Genomic DNA, 20,960 nt, shown 5'->3' with positions numbered 1-20,960 from the left:
GGAAGGAAAGAAAGAAAGAAAGAAAGAGGAAAGAAGAGAAGGAGAAATCTGATTAAACAGGAACTCCTTCAATTACAGCTTTCAGGGTTCACGTAGCAGACTTCTCCTCTCCCTCGTTTTGTTTGGGGCGACCAGACCAGTTCCAGATGTGAGACCGAGAACACAAGACTCGCTCGCAGCTGACCTTTAATCAGCACACACACGGTACGAACTGATAGAAACGTTCTGGTTGGATAATGTTTCCAATTTCAGACTGTATATTATCCAGACAAAGTAGAGCTGCAACCGACGATCGTTTTAGATAAATCTCCCGATCATTGTCTCGATCGATCGTTTGAACATCAGAAAATAGTGAAAAATGTCATCAGATGTCTTGCTTTGTCCGCCCAATGGACCAACACTATCTTCGTCTTTAATTCATAATTAATCAATCATCATAGTAGATGCCAATTCATTTTCTGTCGATTGTCTAATCATTGCAGATACTTCAGAAGAGCTGCAACTAACGATTATTTTCTGGATCGACTGGCGAAGAGAGAAAGAAAGTAGAAAGAAAAACTGCAAACTGTCACGTTCGAGAGGCTGCGACCCGAAGAATATTTGCTATTTTTTGCAAGAAAAAAAAATGACAAATGAGTAATTGACTGTCAAAATTGTTGCCTATTAATTTCCTGTTGCTCTGTATCAGAACCTTTTTCAACAACCTCGGCCAGGAGTCCCAGATGTCTTTGCTGCTTGCGGTTCAAAAAAAAAAAAAAAATCAGCTCAGCACCAAATGTTCAGACTTCCATCCAGTTTTATAAAGTCTGCTCATAAAGGAGATGCAGCATCGGTCTTCAGACAGGAGATCATGGTACAAATATGTCTCCTGAAGAAAACCTTTATTGTTCGCTTAGCGGGCTGCTGTTACCGGCTAGCGCTAGTAGAGACAGAAGCTCTCTATCACCTGTAATAATGATGAAAATCAAGAGATATTAATATATAGCGATATATAGCTTGTAGGGAGGAGGTCTGGGTGGATGGATATCAACAAACCATCCTTCTTTAACATGAGAGGAATGGTTTGTTTCCCATTAACAACCATGACTCAGCACTTTTTTCGTCCCCTTACCTTAACCATGTGATTATTATTGTAACCATGGTGACAAAAGCCGTCTTTTCCTTAACTTAACCAAGCAGTTTTTGTGCCTAAACCCAACCAGACCTTCACCATAAAGTCTTTTCACATCATAAAACATATTTATTTGTCAGCAGTGATTTGTAACGGTTCTGGAAAGCCGAGACAAAAGATGTCGTCCTGCCGAAAACAGCTGACAGGGGTGTCAGATCAGAAAACGTTTGTATCTTGAGTGCATTTGTTGTTTAATTTGAAGCACTTGTTGCACTAATATGTTAGCACGTTAGCTGTTAGTTACAACAGTCAGTCGCCGAACCTCCTGCATGTTCTGTTTCATGAGGACGTGCAGATCAACCACTTTCTAAAAGTCAGTTGCTTAACAAAATTGGCAAACAGCCCGAACCTCATTTTCATTCTTTAAAAGACTTGAGAACATTGAGTTCAACAGTCACAAAGAGCCTGACACTGACACTGTGTGCGTGTTTGTGTGAAGCTGATGAGGGTCTTGTTCAGCCTCAAGGCTAAAAAACTCAGCCCTGTTCCTCTTAATGTCTTCCTGTCTCACACACACACACACACACACACACACACACACACACACACACACACACACACACACACACACACACCTCCAAACACTTCCACATGGGATGAAAATGACTGCGCTGGACTAACTACGTGTGTGACTGCATGGGAGTTTAACTAGCTTATCCAACACCACGTCTACATCTGAGGTCAACAGAGGTCCGCTCGGATGCTGAAACCAAACCCAGACCAGGTCAGAGTCAGGTCTGGTAGGGTCCAACTGTATTGCTGTCTCAGTGTATCAAGTCTTATGTTCGAGTGGATCCTCCTGGACTCTCTGGACCAGCTCTGATCAGGTGGTGCGTCATCGTCAAAGGAGGAAAATGTAGACGAAGAATGAAAACCGTGCAATAAAAATCACATTTAATGCTGCTCTTTTCCACCGTGGCTGCTCAGTAAATGGTTAAGCGTCAGAAAACCAGTGTTGCTTTTCTGTCTCTGTTCGGGGCTGTTCAAGTCCACCACATTCAGGATCAGGTCTAATGATCCTCAGGTCTATTTTAGATCAGGTCTCTAATTCATTTATGTCTTGTTAAGGCAGAAGAGATCTAGTCAACACTGAATATCTTTTTAAAAACGTCACCCTCAGCTGATCAGATTCAGTTATATAAGTATGTGTGTTGGGCTGCGCTGACGCATAAAACAAGCGCTCACAGACACACAACGGAGCTTCAACCAGCCTGAGACCAAACTGAGTAAACGGGGCAGGTCACCAGGTGGTGGCGCTCGAGCTCGGCTTCGCAGTTACCTCAGAGTACTGGTAGTTTTTTTTTTATTGTTTTGGAGTTTCAGCGAGGATGGAAAATGTGTAGAGAGGTAGGCTTCCTCCTTATGTATCAAGCAGATCTATAAATCATCGGAGGTGCACGCTGATGGAAAAACCAGACACTGTTAGATCTACAGCGGACACAGAGAGGAGCTGTTCAGCATGTGAGCCTGAAAACACATCAGTCCAACACAGGATATGAGATTTCCAGTATCTACACCAAATATTTACAATTTGATATTCCAGCTTACTGGAATATGACTATAAATAGAAAAAAACGATCCTTAAACGTTGGAAGATGCTCCTTCAGCGGAAGGTGGGTGCAAAACCTGTAAGAATACAACCATCAGAGAAAGTTACCTTCACTTTACATAACAATATCAAACGATCCATCAACATGCAGCACTGTGCAAACGTTTAGGCACTAAAAGTTGCTTTAAAAATGTCAGCATGACATTATTTTAAGTGTCTAAAACTTTTGCACAGTGCTGTATGACAACCAGCCATAAACACAGTTGACCTCTCTGAGCATTATGTGAATGCATAATAAGTGTGTGATAGTGTTCGATGTATCAGGGCTGAAAATAACTATTATTTTAATTATCCATTAATCTGACGATGATTTCCTTGATCAATCGATTAGTTGTTTTGTCTATAAAATGGTAAAAAAATGTTCATAGATCTCATGGTGACATCTTCAAATGTCTTGCTTTGTCTGACCAAAATCCAAAAATATTAAGTTTATCATTAAGCCTCATATGCAGATATTTAAGAAGCTGCAGCCAACAAATGTTTGGTATGTTTGCTTAAAAAATTATTCAAACAATTATTAAAATATTTGGCGATTAGACTATAAAGCTGCAACGATTAGTCAATCAACAGAGAAGTAAACTACCTCACTATACCTACATAAAACGTTAGAAATAATATAAAACTGTTCTGTAACATCTGGTGAGAACATTTTTTTCCACACATAATAATATTTTCATATTCTATTAAATCAAACACCTGCCAGTCTGTCCGCAACTGCCTTCATATCAGTGATCATTGATTACTGTTCATCAATGGAAGTAAAAAAAATCTGTTGATGATGAATGTCAGTATAAGAGTGCTGTGTTGTGTTGTGTTTCCTGTCTTGTTTGTGTCTCTCATTAGTGTCTCAGGTGACCAGATGTGATCTATTTGATTTGACTGGTCTATTGATCTGCTGCTGAACAGGAAAATAAAGCAACTCCAGAGGAAACCAGAAAAGAAAAAGCTGGAAACAAAAGTGAGGTGCAACAATGCAAACTCAGTGTGTGCGTCTGCGTGTGTGTGTGTGTGTGTGTGTGTTCGGGAGCAGCCAACCAAAGATTTCCCACCGCATGAACAAAACCTGCAGCTTCCTCATCCTGCATGACTGCTCCTCAATGACCCCCCACCCCTCTTCTTCATCACAACTCCTCCTCCTCACCCAGGAGGAGCTACTCGTCTCCCGCTGTGACGGTTTGTCCTTTAAAAAAAAGACTCGTTGCGGAGAAGGGACGGGGGGGGGGGGGGGGGGGACAAACCCCGACTTCCTTTGAAAAGGACAGAAACTGACGTCCGGGACTAAACAACACTGTACATGTGTAGTGTGTTGAGGCTTTAATCTGGGAAACGGAGTCATGTGACCTGTGATCTTTGCAGCTCTACTCTTTTTTTTCTATACTTAACCTTAAAAAGTGAACATGGTTTTCAACAAAAACCTCTTTTTTCCTCACTGAACAAAAGAAGCCAAAGTTCTCAAATGTTAAAATGTCGTCTTCACACAAGCAGACGAGATGTTTGTTTTAATACAATAGTCTAAATTTGGCAAAAAAAAAAACATGCTGGTGCTGCTCAAAAAAAGATTCTACTTTATGCAAATGCACTCTGACATATGGGAGCGCCAACAAAGCAACGAGCCAATCGCATGCCTTTGATCCCCTCATGATTTATGCACAGTTTTGTTTTGTTTTTTTTCCTGATTCAATAAGTCAGAACTTTAATGAGCTACCAGGACGTCTCTCTGCAAAATAAAACCACTTCATCGTGCACGACGTGAGAAAAGAATTTCCCAGTCGGACCCGAACGCATCAAGAAAGTTTCAGGCTTGTGGGGATACGAGAGAGACTGTGTGATATGAATCTGTTGTGACTGCAGCGGATCCAACCTGGCTGAGCTGCAGAGGGGTTTTTTTTTTATATTCAAAAAGGTAAATTTGTGGTGAAGTATTCTTTGAAGCAACAAATGTGGGCCAAAAACATAAAGACTCCACAAGGTCTCCTCTTCCTGATACATTTTCATTCAAGTTTCAGTAATGACTTTGAGCCTAAAACCTTATTTAATGTCTGTGTCGTTACTTCATGAAAGAACAGCACTAAAGTCACATTTGTAACTCATTTCTCCTCTAAAAATCCCAGAATGACACAGTGAAGAAATATTTCCTTGAAGCCACACTTTCACACACATGCACTGCAACCCTGAAGCTCTCCGGACGTTACCCAGAGGAGCCGTACGCCAGAATGCAAACGTCCGAATCGGTCGAAGCGCACATTAAACGGACTTTACCCTGCCAGCTCCGTAGCGCAAAGTCCGTGTAATGTCTGATCGAGCTCATGTGTGAATACAGCGGTGGATTCACCGGAGAATTCACAATGAACGATGAGGTTTCTATCGTGCGGCTGACGTTGGGTAAGCTGCATTGTTTTGTGCTACTGGCAGACGTGTCTTCCTGTGATTTCTTGTAAAATTAAAGCCGTTTTATTTTTTGGTGAAAAGCAGCGTACTTTTTTGCGTCACGTCCTGCCTCCTGCGTGCTCTATCCAGACACCACGCCTCACCTAAACCAAACAGAGTATCTCCAATAAGTGAGAACACGTCTGACACGGACCTGTTGTGTAGCTACATGTGTGTGCGAAAGGGCGGCGACCCCCGTTCGATTGTCCGTACATACGCCCGGAGTTCATATGTGAAAACGGCTCGAGATGTTTTATGTAAGAGGTGGAAGTGCAGCATCGATTCTTCACCTTCTGCCTGATTCAGTCGCCAGAAAAACCAGAAAAACACACGTGTTTCACATCGGGCGCCCACCCAGCCGTGACGCCCTCTGAGGCTCTCTGATGCCAAAAACACACTGAAGCCCTGGAGGATGATGGGATACATGACATGGTTACAGAGGAGGGGGGTGGAGGGGTGGAGGGGTGGAGGGTGGGGGGACCTGCTTTTAAATGATGGGAGTGGGTGAGAGAAAAAGAAGGATGAAGAATCCAGAGCGGGACAGAGAGAAGAGGAAGCTGAATGATTTCCTTCCTCCGCTGAGACAGATGTGATGACTTCAGCAGATGTGTGAGAGACTTAAATCATCTGATCATTTCTGACTTTCTGCAGGAACCTGATTTCTGAAAACCTCAAGCACAGAGAAACTCGATTTCCTCTCTCAGCCGACATATTTCTGCTGCAGAAACCTGATTATTCGATCGTTTAAACACTTAAACGGGTTGTTAAAAGGATCTTTATATGTGAACATGTGTGGCACAAAGAGTCAGGACGCTTAGTTTCATCCTACTGTGGTGGGATGTGAAGACCAAAAAACAGCCCTGCATTCATAAACACAAAGGGATACGTTTTTACGGCCGTGTTGTTTCACGTATGGGTGAAACAACGACATATGATCCAGGAAGGACGGTTTGAGTTACAGATCTAAAAAAAAAAAAAAAAAAAAGTTTGAGGTTTATCAGACGCCAAAACACTGCACAGCTGTTTATAATACAGAGGAAGGATTTTAAACCTGTTTAAAATTAGACATTATTTTATCTTCTATAGCAACAAACAACAGGAAACAATAAAAAAAATAAAAATAAAAATGCAGCGTTCACGTTACAGTAATTCATGTACGCTGTGTCCGGATGACGCTGCTTGTGGCCTTTTGGCAAAAGTGAAGCCGGGTTCAAATTTCTTGGCAGATGATGGTGAGTATTTGTGATGACGGCGTCACCGCTGTGCAGACGCACTGAGACGGATGAGGAGCGACGTTAATGTCCCGTCTGAACACAGCCGACCTTTAACTGAGACTGAAATCTACAAGACTGAAAGTTTAATTTCTTACAAATGTTAAAAAAAAAAAAACTTTTTAGTGTCAGAGAAAGAAGTCACAGCACTCAAAGAAAAAGTAGAATATTGGTGTTGTGCAGAAAGAGACACACGTGCATTAGTATTGAAAAATGTCTAAATCAGGGCTGCAACTACTTATTATTGTTTTAATTCTCAATTAATCTACTAATTATCTTCTCAATTAAGCAAATGAGACACATGAAAGCAGGAAATCCTTGAGCGTGTTTGGCTTTTCTAATCAATTAATCAACCAATTATTCATCTCTGTCTAAATACACTTTTTAAACATGATGCCAACATGTTAAACTAGCAGAGCGGCGCACACACACACACACACACACACACGCACACGCACACGCACACGCACAGAGAGCTCTGTCAACTTCACACCTGTAGAATAGCAGGTCCTCACACCCCCATCCTGCAGCTTTGATGTGTGCGTTTCTGAAAAGAAAAGGGGAAGCAGGGAGAGGGAGGGGGAGGTGTGTGTGTGTGTGTGTGTGTGTGTGTGTGTGTGTGTGTGTGTGTGTTGGGGGGAGGTGGCGGGGTTGGGGGGGGGGGGGGGTATTGCAGGAAGGAATGTTTCAGCAGAGTAAACAGTGTGAAGCTTCCTGTAGAAAACACTTCAAAGCCAGAGAGAGGAAACCAGGATAATACGCACACACACAGACACACACACACACACACAGACACACACACACGCATACGGGGCATCAAAGGCAGGTAGGAGTCATCTATCAACACAGGAAAATTAAAACCTGTAGAGCATGCACACGCGCGCACACACACACACACACACACACAGACGATCAGATAGTTCTACTGTCCACACAAGAAGAATGAAAAACAGATCACCTCACACACCTTTCAGACACATCACACACACACACACACACACACACACACACACACACACACACACACACACACACACACACACACACACACGTCTTTCACACTGCTTAATTTTTACGAACACTTACACACAGGTGACCTCACCTGAGCATAACGGAAAACTAATAAAAACTAGTTAATATAGTAACTATGGGAGTACGGCATGGTTACTATGGCAACCTGTAACCCTAAGCAGCTACTGGCAGCAACATCAACTCCACTTTTCTCAATGACAAGTGGAGTTTGGAACTAGAGCTGCAACGATTGGTCAACTAATCGATTAGTCGATCGACAGAAGATTAATCGACGACTATTTTAATGATCAACTAGCTGTTTTGAGTAACTTTTTTAAGAAAAAATGCCCAAACGACTAATCGATTACTTTCTAATCAAGAAAGGAAGCAACAAATGAATCAATAATGAAAATAATTGTTTGTTGCAGATCTATTTGAACTGAACAGTTGACATTTCAGAGATTCGATTTTCACCCAACAATCAAGATAAAACAGCAGGAAAACCTATAGAAAAGATCAATAACTGTTCTTTATCATTCAGGAAAAAAATGTAAACAGCTCTGAGGGAAACAATTGTTTGCACGAGAGTAAAAGAGTAAAGAACAACACGTAATCGTGCTAAAGTTGTGAGGTATCTGAAGATCGTTTGCCAGCAGAAAAGTTTTCTTTTTAACGCTAAAATCCACGTTGAACCATGATGGTGCAGACTAAATAGTGGTTCATTCAGATCCAGAAGCAAAGCTGATGTTGAAGTGAAAAAGCAGACCAGCAGTGTGGAGGCGGTGGGTCCAGTTTTCCACATCAAATGTTTTCTTTTTTTTTTTTTTTACAGAACACACAAAAGGCAGGAAATCAGCTTCACTACCTGCAATACACCCAAACCACATAACTCAGTTGAAAGAAGTGGAAGCTTTGTGTTTTATCCTTCTACAAATTGTGTAATTCAGCACCAAGTAGAAGCTTTTTTTCTTCATTATTTCTGCTTTAACCTTTGTGCTTTTAACCTTTCTGCCTTTGTTTGGGCTGCAAAAATATGCCCTCAACCTTGGCTGTTGGCATTGGGATGATTGTTGAGCTTTTTTTAAGTGCTCTTTAGTGGATTATATACATATATTATATACCAGATACATATTTAGAGTTGCCACAAAAGGGAAGAAACTTCTAATTACTATTTTCTTTAAAGGAGTTTGGTTGAAAGCGGAGAACGACACTCACTGATCCACCTACAGTACCTGTCCACAGACGGGACAATGTCTGACTTTATGGACATTTGGTTTCATTGCATGACATCAATTAAATGTATGTCTTACATTTGCTTACACTTTTAACAAGTTGGTATCTCAAAATGTATGTTTCTGAAGCCGGTGTTACACTGTATTTGGTGATCCATCAGATTCTGTGACCAGCAGTGTTGGAAGAAGTACTCGAATCCTTTACTTAAGTAAAAGTATCAATACCACAATGTAATAATACTTCATTACAAGTAAAAGTCCTGCATTTAAAAACCTACTTTAAGAACTTAAGTTCTTGCAAAATTAGTACTCTTACTTCAGTTCTTAAAGTAAATTTGGCAGGTAATACTTGTATAATTTTACTTAAGATGGATTTTAAATGCAGGATTTTTACATGTAATATGTAAGTATTTTACGGATCCGAGTACTTATTCTAAAAAAAAGTACCCAGATCCTTCACTTAAGTAAAAGTATCAACACCACAATATAAAAATACCATAAACACGAGCTTTAAGAGTCACATTTCCATTCACGTATTTTCCATAAACTTTCACCATAGTCCGTCTGTTTTTTTCCAATAATTTAACCGTTAACAGCGTCGTTTTGGGAAACAGATAATAGTGGCAACCAGTTATACAAGTTGAGATTTTACTGGTTGTCGTCCTTTATGGCAACTTGCATGTGTGCCGAATTGAGCAGGACACCAGGCTTATTCAGAAAACATTGTATGCATCTTTACTGAGGTTTGCAGATTTGCAATACAGCGAAGTAAATCTTTAAATTACTATTTTTTGAACCGGGATTCGGTTTTTACGTGGAAACGGGCCGAACCGGAGCTAACAGCTCAGCGGACGGTCAGACAGGTAAGAAAGGTAACGTGACTGACGCAACCTGAGTTTAAAACACCACAGACGAAAGATCATTTTAACAAAATTATATCTTCAAACTTAAGTTTATTTCATGTATTAGCTTAGTAAGACAAACTGACTGTGCATCGACATCAGAGGTGACAGAAAACAGAAAGAAACCGTTTACCGAAAACGTTAACTTTTTTTGGGAGACTTGAGACGACGCAGCAGCAGCTTTCACTGAATATCGTTAAAATAACACGATGAGAGTAGAGTTTTGTTTTATTTACCTTGAAACCGCATCGCTCCTGGTTTGCTCTTTTGTTGCCTGAAGTCGTAGATCCACAAGAAACATAAAAAATCAGAAATAAACCGGAGAGAGAGGTGAAGAAACTGCGAGGGGCCGCCATTCCTCCCTCAAGTCTGAACAGCTCTGAGAGAGAGAGAGAGAGAGGAGACCTGCGTGTGTGTGTGTGTGTGTGTGTGTGTGTGTGTGTGTGTGTGTGTGTGTGCGTGTGTCTGTGTGTGTGTGTGTTTTGGGTTCAGACCTGTATGGAAGCTCATATCCGCGAGAAAGTAAAAAAAAAAAAAAAAAACCCGAATTATTTTAGAAATTAAAATGTATGGAATAGTAAGTCATAAGTCAAAATTGTGAGATAGAACTTCAAACTTTTTGACTTATTAAATCAGTGACAGTGGTGGAAGAAGTATTTGGATCCTTTAGTTAGGTAAAAGTACCAATACAGCAATGTAAATATACTCCATTACAAGTAAAAGTACATAAGTAGCAGCTTGATGTAGTTTTTGCGGTAAAAGTAGTGGTTTGGTCCCTCTGACTAATATATTATTATATATGACATCATTAGATTATTAATAGTGAAGCATCAGTATTAGAGCAGCATGTTACTGTTATAGCTGCTGGAGGTGGAGCTAGTTTGAACTACTTTATATACAGTTAGCTAGTTAAGTCCAGTGGTTCCCAACCTAGGGGTTGGGCCCCTCCAAAAGGTCTCCAGGTAAATCTGAGGGTCATGTGAGACGTTTAATGGGAGAGGAAAGAAGAAAAAACAAAGTTCTGATACACAAATGTGTTTCCAGTTTTTGGACTTTTTCTCTAATCTTTGTTTTTTAGTGAAATGTTGGATCATTTGAACATTTATTGAAATGAAACCATGTGAGAAAATCACTATTTGGTGCAGTTGTTAACAAGTCATTACACACTGCTTTTTGTAAGACGTCAAAAGCCAAGAAGGTTGGAAACCACTGGTTTCATCTTTAACAATGTCTTGTATTATAAAAGCTTGTTATATTATCCATTGTGTCAAATCTTCATCTGAAAAGTAACTAAAGCTGTCAAATAAATGTAGTGGAGTAGAAAGTACAATATTTTCCTCTGAAGTGTAGTAGAGTGGAAGTATTAAGTAGCATCAAATCGAAATACTCAAGAAAAGTACAAGTACCTCAAAGTTTCATTTAAGTACAGTACTTTAGTAAATGTCTTTAGTTACTTCCCAACACAGAGTTTACAAAGTGGGATCACAAGTTTTAGTATAAAAATCCCCAAGTGCATTTATTCAGGTTACTACTGTACAATATTTAGATACTTGAACAGCCCGTTTCAATTTTACTGCCACTCTATATTTGTAACCTATTCCACTTCATTTCCAAGAGAAATATAGTAATTGTTTCCATCTTAAACTGGTAATTAAACAAGACAAAGAAGCAAACCAACATAGAAAAATAAATACATGAGCTTGTGTATTGAAAACGAAGAGCTGCTGTGATCCAAATAAACAAACAAACAGTTAATCTGATCATGTATTGTGATATAAATTTTATGTCACATCATCCTGCCCAAGGCTGTTGTTGATACTTCCAAAGAGTCCTGAAACCAATTAATCAAGTAGTCAAAAGAAAAAATCAACAGACAACATTTTTGATAATCAATAATAATCTGCCTCATTTCAGTCATTTATCAAACAAGAGCAACAAACTGTTTTTCTCCATTCCAGCTTCTAATATGTGAGGATTTGTTTGATTTATTGTTCTTTCAGATATTCATGGTGTATCTGTGGCGATTGTCAGACAAACAACATTATTGTCAATCATTTCTGTGTATCCTTTTGTCTCAGGACTACACTTCAGTGTGTTTTAATATAGGCTGTATATAAAGATAGATGTAACAAATGTAGAAAATGAAGAATGTAGCATGATCTTTATTGTCATTATACTCGTGTACAATGACATTTTGCATGGCTTCTCCTAATGTTGTTAAATTAAAACAAATGAATAAAAGCAGTACCAGAAAACAGCTGTAATAGCAGCATAATGTTTAAAAAGTGACACTTGTGCAAGTACAACAAGGTGTGACATCACTTACTGGTTTGCATTAGAGCTGGTTTTAATGGTTTTAGACCAGTACCTACTGTATAATCCTGACAGGGGCTCAAGCCAAGTGCTACACACCCTCTTGTGGCAAAAGTCAGCAACAAAAGTTAGTTTGTCATTTCTTCTCATACAGTGCATGATGATGTCTCTGTGCAGGATAACAGGACACATTTACACAAACAAAAACATAACAACATATGTGTTGTGTTCACAACTTGTTTCCGAGAGTGGAAGTATAAAGTAGCATAAAATGGAAATACTCAAAACAAGAACAAGTACCTTAAAATTGTACTTTTGTATAGTACTTGATTAAATGTACTCAGTTACAAAAAAGAAGATAAAACCTGTTATTTTTGTACAATTATTTGTATTTGGGTAACAGTTCCATCAGTTTCAGAGTCTGTGATGTCATAATAAACATTCTGGACTCTGGTCAGACTGAGAGCACTGATTCTGGAAAACTACACATCTGAAATAATCTCTACAGATCTACACAGTAGACTGTTAACATATTGACAAACACATCAAAAATGAGTGATCAGGGAGAAGCTTCTGTCACATTACATTCTCACAGAAGTGAAATGGAAAAAAGAATGAGGCACATGACATCTGTAGTCTTAAATGAACTGCGGCTGGAGGACAAACTGTGTGATGTGGTGATCAAAGTGGGTGACGTTGAATTCAACGCTCACAAGGTCATTCTCTGTAGCTGCAGCACGTACTTTCGGTGAGTAGGTCATCTGATAATAAAGACTCTAATGTTAAACAAGCAGATAAAGCCAGATACAGAGCTTTTCAAAATATGAACTTCATGTATGAACTGTGTCTGAAAACCAACAAAACATAGTCTTACTCCATCATTTTTTTCACAGAATTACCATCATTCATGTCAACCCACGGTTTTTAACCGAGCAGATACAGACGGGTGACGAATTAAAAGAAAAACTGGTACAGGCCTGAATGCTTGACCCCTGCAGTGAGGGGTTCTGGTGGCTCTGTTATGCTTTGGGTGGCATTTGGTGGCATGGTTTGGGTCCACTTGTCCCCTTAGAGGGAAGGGTCACTGCAAATCAATATAAAGTTGTTCTGAGTCATCATCTTTATCCTATGATGAAACATTTCTATCCTGATGGGAGTGGTCTGACAATGCCCCAATTCACAGGGCACGAGGGGTCACTGAATGGTTTGATGAGTATGAAAATGATCATATACTATGGCCTTCACAGTCACCAGATCTCAACCCAACTGAACACCTAAGGGAGATTTTGGACTGACGTGTTAAACAGCGCTCTCCACCACCATCATCAAAACACCAAATGAGAATTAGAACAGCAGTTCCCAACGTTTTTGGCTTCTCACCACTTGACGATTATCTACTTGTAATCCTTCATCACTGGTTGCATATTCTGATGGGTTGTGACCAGATCAAACAAACTGTGCTTTTTGTCCTCCTAATTTATTTAAAGAATATTTAGAGCTATGTAGAGGTATGGTAACTCATAATTAACAAGAAAAAAGCAAAAATGAGGAATCATCTGAAAGTGTTGAAGTATTTTGTGATATTTGTGTGGCAAAAATGTTTGGGTTTTTTGTTTGTTTTTGCTAATCTGATCATTTTCTTGGCACTCCTTATATTTGCAACCCCTTGGGAGAGCCTGGCCATGGGTAACTGTTGTCTTATGACAAAACAGCAGTGTCTTGACACATGTCACGTGCATTGACACCATGATTTTCCATTTCCCAGGGTTAATGCATGTCAAACTCTCCAAAAAAGCAGTTACTTTATCATATTTGCTCACCTACCAGTCTACCAGTGGAGGGGCTCACAACGTTAAGTTCGGTGATGTTGGAGAAAAGGCCATGAGGTCATTAAAATCAATTGAGATTATCATCCTCTTGGACGGATGAATGGTCTCAGCAAATTTCACTTCAGTCTGCCAATCAGATGTGGTGGCCACAGAAAAAAAACATTAGGATTCAGCTTCAGTGTGAATAAAATCTTCTGTCACAGCATGTGTAATTGTATAATCATTATAATAATTAACATTTTGTTATTGGTTTAATGGATTTGAAAGGTCTCTGTCATGATCTGGCTGTGAAAAAACCTGCAGAGGTTTAGGTTTAAGGATTTGTTGCTATGACAACAGCTCCAGGTACATTTTAAACCAGCTTTGATGAACTGAAAAATTCTGGCTTGTGTCAAATCATTAATAATCAATTCAAGCTAATTCAGTCGTTGATGAATGAAGTACATGCCTAGATTTCCTGTGACTGTTCGGTCCAAAAAGCCCAGATGTTATGTCAGTGTTACAAAACCTTGATGTCTTCTAAATCCTGATCCCACAGCACTCTCTTCACCGGTTCTTGGGCAACCTCAGAAAGGGAGGTCTACGTTATCCCTGGAGTGTTGCCTGAGATCATGAACCTCATCATCAGTTACGCATACACCCACTCTGTTGCTGTGACAAAGGACAATGTGGTGGAGGTTCTGGCAGCTGCAGACCAGTTCTTGGTCCTGGGGATTGTTCAGGCCTGTTGCTTCTTCCTGGAGGATCAGCTGTGCCTGAAGAATTGCATCGGTATATGGAGGCTGGTGGACTTCTACCATTGTCCTGACCTGAGGCACAAGGTCTTCCTCTATATCCTTGACCACTTTCAGGAGATAGTTCATGACTCACAGGAGCTCCTGGAGCTCTCTGTGCAAGAGCTGGCCACTATCATCACGAACGATTGTCTCAATGTGAGAAGAGAAAACACAGTGTTTGAGGCCATCCTCCGCTGGATTAACCACCTGCCTGATCAAAGACGAGGTTACATCTCTGTACTGCTGCCCAAGGTAACTGAAGAACAAGTGAACTGTAGCAGTAGTCAGCTTAAACATAGCATGTATGGGGTTTGAATGTTTATAGAAACAGTTCAATAGGTTTGCTGAAGATCAGGAAAATGAGAGCATTGGTAGTTTAGAACATTTTCAGTGACCTGTGATGTTTTCCTGACAAGCAAACTAGTGTAGCTGTGCAAAAAATAACTTTAGTTTCATTGTACACAAACAGAAATATAAAAAACTCTTTGGTTTTACGGTGAGTTATGTGCTGCAAGTATTTCTTGTTGAACAACAGTCGGGTGCATTTACTTTGTGAAGCTTCCCGAAGTCTTGTCATCATTGTGCGGTTGCCATGTTTGGTACCATCGTTCCTGTACAGAGACCAAAACCAAGACCTGTGTTCACCAACCGAATCTGGCAACTAGCACCACACTACACAAAAGTACTGGGCAGATGGATACACTGTTGTTTGTCAAGAAATAGTTCCAGCTTATAACTTCCCCTGAAACCTCAAACTGTGATATCTGATTTATAAACAAGATAAAACTTCTCATCTCACTCTCGGAAAGACAGTGTTGAACTACTTCTTATAGTCTTAATTTGATTGAAATTACTTATTTTGATGTTGTCAGTCCTGAACCTCCATATTTTCTTGTCTTCAAAATGGTATATTGAAATACAGTAATTCCAAATACCCACCATCTCTAAGTCTAATGAGACTGCTGCTGCTGTCTTCTTATATCTGTCCAGGTGCGGCTATGCTTTATGACCACTGACTACCTCCAAAATAGTGTGATCAACAACGCTTTGGTAAAGGACAGCATCGAATGCATACCCATCATCGATAATGCATTGAGGGCATTTATGGATTTTAGGGCAAATGGACCCTCAAACCTTGACTACAGTTCCCCACTGACCCGACCACGCCTGCCTCCTGTTATTTTATTGGCCACTGGAGGTAAAGATGGCAGCATTCCAGTGACCAGCCTCCAGGCCTACGATGTCCGGGCTGACCGCTGGTGCAAGCTGAGCACTGAGGAGATTTGTCGTGCTCACCACGGTGCTGCTGTCCTCAACGGCTTCATATACCTAATTGGCGGCTGCAGTCGTGAAGCCCACTTGAATACCGTGCAAAGGTTTGACCTCATCACCCACACGTGGCACCAGGTGGCACCCATGAACTTCTGCCGCTGCTTTGTCAGTGTCGCCGTGCTGAATGGCTGCATCTACGCCTTGGGAGGGTTCAATGGACAAGCTTACTATAACACTGTTGAGTGCTACAGGCATGAGATTGACCAGTGGACCATGGTGGCACCCATGCGTACAAAGAGGTGTGGGGCCAGTGCTACAACTCTAAATGGCAAGGTGAGATGACAAGGTGTGAAACAGAGATATCTGAAAGGGCGATATTGACAATTTAACTACCAAACTAGCCCGATAATCAGACTGAATTGACATTTTGTTTTCACTTCATTATCTAGTCTGTCAATATGTTTATGTCAGCCAATGTCTGTTTAGGAGAGGTGGGTTGTTTTGTTTCATTTTGCCCAAACCACTGTCAGTAGCGAGTGACGTATGTGTCCCCACGACAATTTGACACAGAAGCTGTGGTTGCATACACGACTAATACGTTACTAATAAAAATTTATTTTATCAGTATACTCTGATTTTCCCCCTCTAGGCTTAAAGAGAAACTCCACCAATTTTACACATCAAAGACTGTTTGCAAGTCTTGAGTACTACTGCATATGTGAAAAAAGTTGTATAAAGCCTTTTGTGGCTCCAGAGAGAGTTGCACATTGTTGGGTGGGGCTTAAAAGTGAAAAATATCTTGGGTTGTGTAGTTAGACAGAAAGAAGTGAGGTTACCTGACCTCTGTAGCTTGCTCCTCATCTGTGCTCGAGGCTAAAGGCTTGAGGCTACATTAACTGCTGCTAACACAACACACTAAAACTGAACTGTCAACAGTCAAGTTGCATGGTGAGTGATGTAGGTGCCAGGTTTTAACAAGGAGTAAGAATGTGTGGAATAAAATTGATGATGTCTCTGGTATTGGTGGATCAATTTCGATCCCTTTTTTTAAAAAAACTTCAATCTGACAATGTTATAATAGTGCATTGCTAAATCAGTGGACTACTTTTTAAAGGTTTGATTAAGCAATTAAATTAATGTTTGTCATTCCAATCAAAGAAATTTGTCTAGTCTACAACAACCTGTCAATCTCATATACACTTGTTGCCATTTTTATGGGAATTTTTCTGTTTCCTGGTAGCATGCTGCCTACAGAAGTCTGATTAGCAGGTGGAACAATTATTAATTAGCACAACACCAGACCTATTTAGATTTTTAAACAACTCAAAGATGTAGGTAGCAATTATTTTTCTTCAAAGAAAAACTTTCTTTTTGACTTTCTGTCATCAGAATAAAAATAAAAATTATACAAACGGTGGCTTTAAAAACCTTTTCAACTTTGAATTACTTTTTTTAATTTTAAAACCTGTAAAAAAAAACTACAACAAACCTTTTTTTCACCTTTTTTTCACCTATGATAATACCAACACATTTACTTTTTAGATTTTAAAATGTACTTTAAAACTCAAAGCACTTGCATTTTAAAAAGCAAATGCAGAGTCTTTCGTGACATTACTGACTTTAAGCAAGTATGTTACAAATCATCTGTAGTGGAATTTATATTAAATATACCTAAACTTGTCTGTAGATCTACGTTTGCGGGGGTTTCAATGGGCGTCGCAGCCTCTCTTCGGCTGAATGCTACAGCCCGGACACCAACCAGTGGACCGTGATCAGCCATATGAGAACCTCCCGAAGTGGCCTTGGGGTGGTGGCCTACAAAGACCACATCTATGCAGTAAGTGTGTGGCATTAATATGAAGGTTTGGTTGAACCATGTTAGTGGTGACTGGAATGTCACTGGAGGACGGTCAGTGATGATTTAAAGAGGTCTGTCTGCCAGTGGTCAAAGGACAGACTGATTGATGAACTGTGCAATCAAGCACTTCTTTAATGAGGAAGAGGTATTAATGTCATAAACTGTCCTTTGGCTATCAGAAACTCTCCAGTAGTTCTTTAAACATTCAACATAAGTCATGATTTGATAATGAGAAACTTGTGACTTGGTTCTTACATCTTTGTCATTCTAGACCTGCTGATACGGTGGCCCTGAGGTGCAAAACACTACAACAAAACCAAAAAACATTTTAGAAAAGACACCAAAAAATAGAAAACACAACAACACTTCACAAAACACATTTTAGAAAACATATTTGTAAAATATTGTGTTTTCTGTTTTGTTGTTGTGTTTTGCATCTCAAGGCCACCGTATAAGTGTATAAGTATATCCTTATGTGAGTTTGTTAAGTAAATCTTTAATTCATCTGCAGATTAAAGCAACCACAACATGAGAAATGTTATAAACATTATAAACAGGAGACATATTAATTATAAGATGATTATTATTGAATGGCATAACACATTTTTTAAGGATAAAGCCCCTGTCAGACCAGAAAGTGGTCCACATGTAACAAGTGGTGCTGGAGGCTTGATCACTCTTGGAGCTGTTTTGTGAGCTACTGTGGCCAGTGTGACCAGTGGTATGCTAGTTTGATTGATTACTACCTGAGCACCTACCAGTTATCAAACTTGGGCCGCAAACAAAAAAACAAGTTAACAAAGTTTATACGAGAGAAGTATTTGTGCCATCAACTCCTGTCTAAAACTACCAGCAGACTCTTTTGTGAAGAAATTTTGCTATGTAAAGATTGATTGGTGTTTCCCTCATTTTGGGGTTTACTAGCGGTCAGAAGCACACATTCGCATGTCAGAGTGAATAAATTTGAACTTGGTTATTTTATGATCCACAAATCTTCTGACAACAACCAAACCAAATGAATATATTGTACTAACAAGTACTATCTTTGTAGCCACGACATGATTTTTATATTTTTATAATTAACAACAAAAATAGTCTGTAATTGTGTCAGAAATACCCGTGGGCCTCCATACTGAGACTTATTCTTCCTGTTGCTTTCTTGTTATTCTTTAAGAGTTTTAGCTTGGGTTTACTTACTCTTCAATTTTGACAATATGGTGCAACACTTGCTCAGTGTGTTCTCAAGATCCAGGACATGTTTCTCTGTTCTCCCCTAGGTTGGTGGCACCTTCACCGGGGCGTCCCATCTGTGCAGCGCTGAGGCCTACGACCCCCGAACCAACAGGTGGAACATCATACCGTCTATGTCAACCCCCCGTAGCTACTTTGGCATTGAGGTGGTGGAGGACCAGCTCTTTGTGGTTGGAGGACACGACGGCTCCACCGCCATGTTTTCTGTGGAGCGCTATGATGAGGAGGCCGGCATGTGGTACGGTGCCTCCAACACGGAGATGCCCTGCAGCGGCCTGAGCTGCTGTGTGCTGCATGGGCTCTACACTGTGGTGGAGAAGTTGTTCCCTCGTGATGCTGTGACGCTCACCAATGTGGAGGAAGCTGCAGGTGGATCCATCTGACCCTCAGCTCAGTCCTGACACACGTCGTCCATCCATTAACTTCATTTTAAAAGAAATAAAAAATAAAAAAATTGTATTCATTCTTTGAAAGAAGAGGCACTGCTATTATTCCCTTATATGTACATAAATATATATTTTCATATATGTTTTAATGTATATTTATTTATACTTTTACTTATTATAATGCATACATAGACCATAGTTACCTGTGTCTACATTAATTTGACTCTCTGGCTCCACCTGAAGGATTTTTCAGTTGCACTACTTGATTCATTATTTGTGCACTTCTATATTCACAGATATATTTGCACAATTCATTTATACAGTCTAAGGTATTGTAATTTGTATGTTGTTTTTGAGTGTAATTTTGTGTTGTATATGTGTTGTAAATGTTTCACATTTATATTTATGTAATGTATTTGTATTCATTTATTCCTTTTTTTCCCTGCCTCTATAGCTGTCTCTTGTCCTGCTGTCACCTGTGAGTTCACTGACTGAATAAATAAATAAATAAATAAGTAAATAAATAAACTAGCAAGATTTTTCAGTTTAGGACAGTCTACAGTTTGGAGGTGCAAAATGTTTTAAATAAAGGTTTAAAAAAGACATCAATTAATGCAAATAAAATATGTAAGTGTCAAAATGTCACTAAACTGAAATAAAAGCAGACTTTGGAAAAACACCATGAGATAAAAACTGCTGGAATCAAATAAAAATTGCTCTTTTTTACTGTGTAAAGAAGCAGGATGAAATGACATTTACAAGTGAGCTGAGTTTTAAAAATATATTGAATAATATCACAACTTAAAGATTATGGTATATATTTAATCTTTATTTGTTCATATTATTATTTTAAATTGTCTAATTTATTATTATTTATTGAACATTTTGGGTGTTTATACACATTGCCATGTTTTCACACTGGTAACAGTTCTTTGAGCTGTGAGCCAAAAAGCATTTTGATATTGTACATACGACACTATGCCGTAACTTTAAAGAGAATAAATGGGCTCAAAGAAAAACACAGACTGCAAATAATTTCAAAACTGTCTATTTTGCTTACAAACAAAAACTTAATGCCATCGGATAAAGATGCTGCAATCACTTAAAAATATACACACATAGGCTTTGATATGTTACTTTCTTGTTACAGTTACATTATTTAATGTAAATCACGATGGATGTTTTTTATATTATCTGATATCTGAAAGACTGTATGAAGTAATCAATCAAAGAATAATTATCAGATTAATTGATAATGAAAATAATTGTAAATTGCAGTTTATATAAATGATTTATGTTATTCTTTATTTCATTACTATTTATTATTATCATTATATTCTTGTGTATGTATGTATTTGTGGAGAAAGATGAGCGTGGGGTTTATGGATGTTAAAAGTTGAAAAAGTAAAAAAAAAAAAAAAAAGGTCTTTAAAAATATCTTGTATTTTGTGTACCATTATTCTGAATAATATATATATATTTAAAGGTCTCAGAGGTCTTTACAATCTGTACAACATACTGAACATGTAAGACCATTTCAGTTCGACTGCCAAACATTTGTGTTTGTGAGGAACAAACCTGTTATGGTCGCAGAGGCTAACATGGAATTCACACATTAAGCTTTGATTTTTGGCAAGTTCATTTCAGCACCA

The 20,960-nt window shown here is 39.2% G+C and overlaps 2 protein-coding genes across 3 annotated transcripts in view; one reads left to right on the top strand and one right to left on the bottom strand.

Moving 5' to 3' along the window:
• The window catches only part of il17rd (interleukin 17 receptor D), a 34,574-nt gene extending 24,551 nt beyond the window's left edge, over positions 1–10,023 (bottom strand). Inside the window, exon 1 of the mRNA XM_044349316.1 lies at positions 9,860–10,023. Coding sequence (XP_044205251.1) covers positions 9,860–9,979 — 120 coding nt within the window. The 5' untranslated portion in view covers positions 9,980–10,023. The remainder of the gene's footprint in view (positions 1–9,859) is intronic.
• LOC122980891 (kelch-like protein 10) lies at positions 9,368–19,637 on the top strand. Of its 2 annotated transcripts, none has more exons than XM_044349319.1 (5): positions 9,368–9,584; positions 14,304–14,793; positions 15,532–16,146; positions 17,501–17,650; positions 18,949–19,637. In XM_044349319.1, the coding sequence occupies exons 2-5, from the start codon at positions 14,377–14,379 to the stop codon at positions 19,303–19,305; spliced, it is 1,539 nt and encodes a 512-aa protein (XP_044205254.1). In that variant the 5' UTR covers positions 9,368–9,584; positions 14,304–14,376; the 3' UTR covers positions 19,306–19,637. The 2 variants fall into 2 exon arrangements, with proteins under 2 accessions (XP_044205254.1, XP_044205253.1); XM_044349318.1 differs by lacking the exon at positions 9,368–9,584 and adding an exon at positions 12,354–12,684 and having other exon boundaries at positions 18,949–19,636.
• The last annotated feature ends 1,323 nt before the right edge of the window (positions 19,638–20,960 follow it).

The sequence above is a fragment of the Thunnus albacares genome, chromosome 4, assembly GCF_914725855.1.
Source record: "Thunnus albacares chromosome 4, fThuAlb1.1, whole genome shotgun sequence".
NCBI classification, from domain to species: domain Eukaryota; kingdom Metazoa; phylum Chordata; class Actinopteri; order Scombriformes; family Scombridae; genus Thunnus; species Thunnus albacares.
The sequence above is the reverse complement of the archived record's forward strand: the minus strand, read 5'-3'. Positions and strand labels throughout refer to the sequence as shown.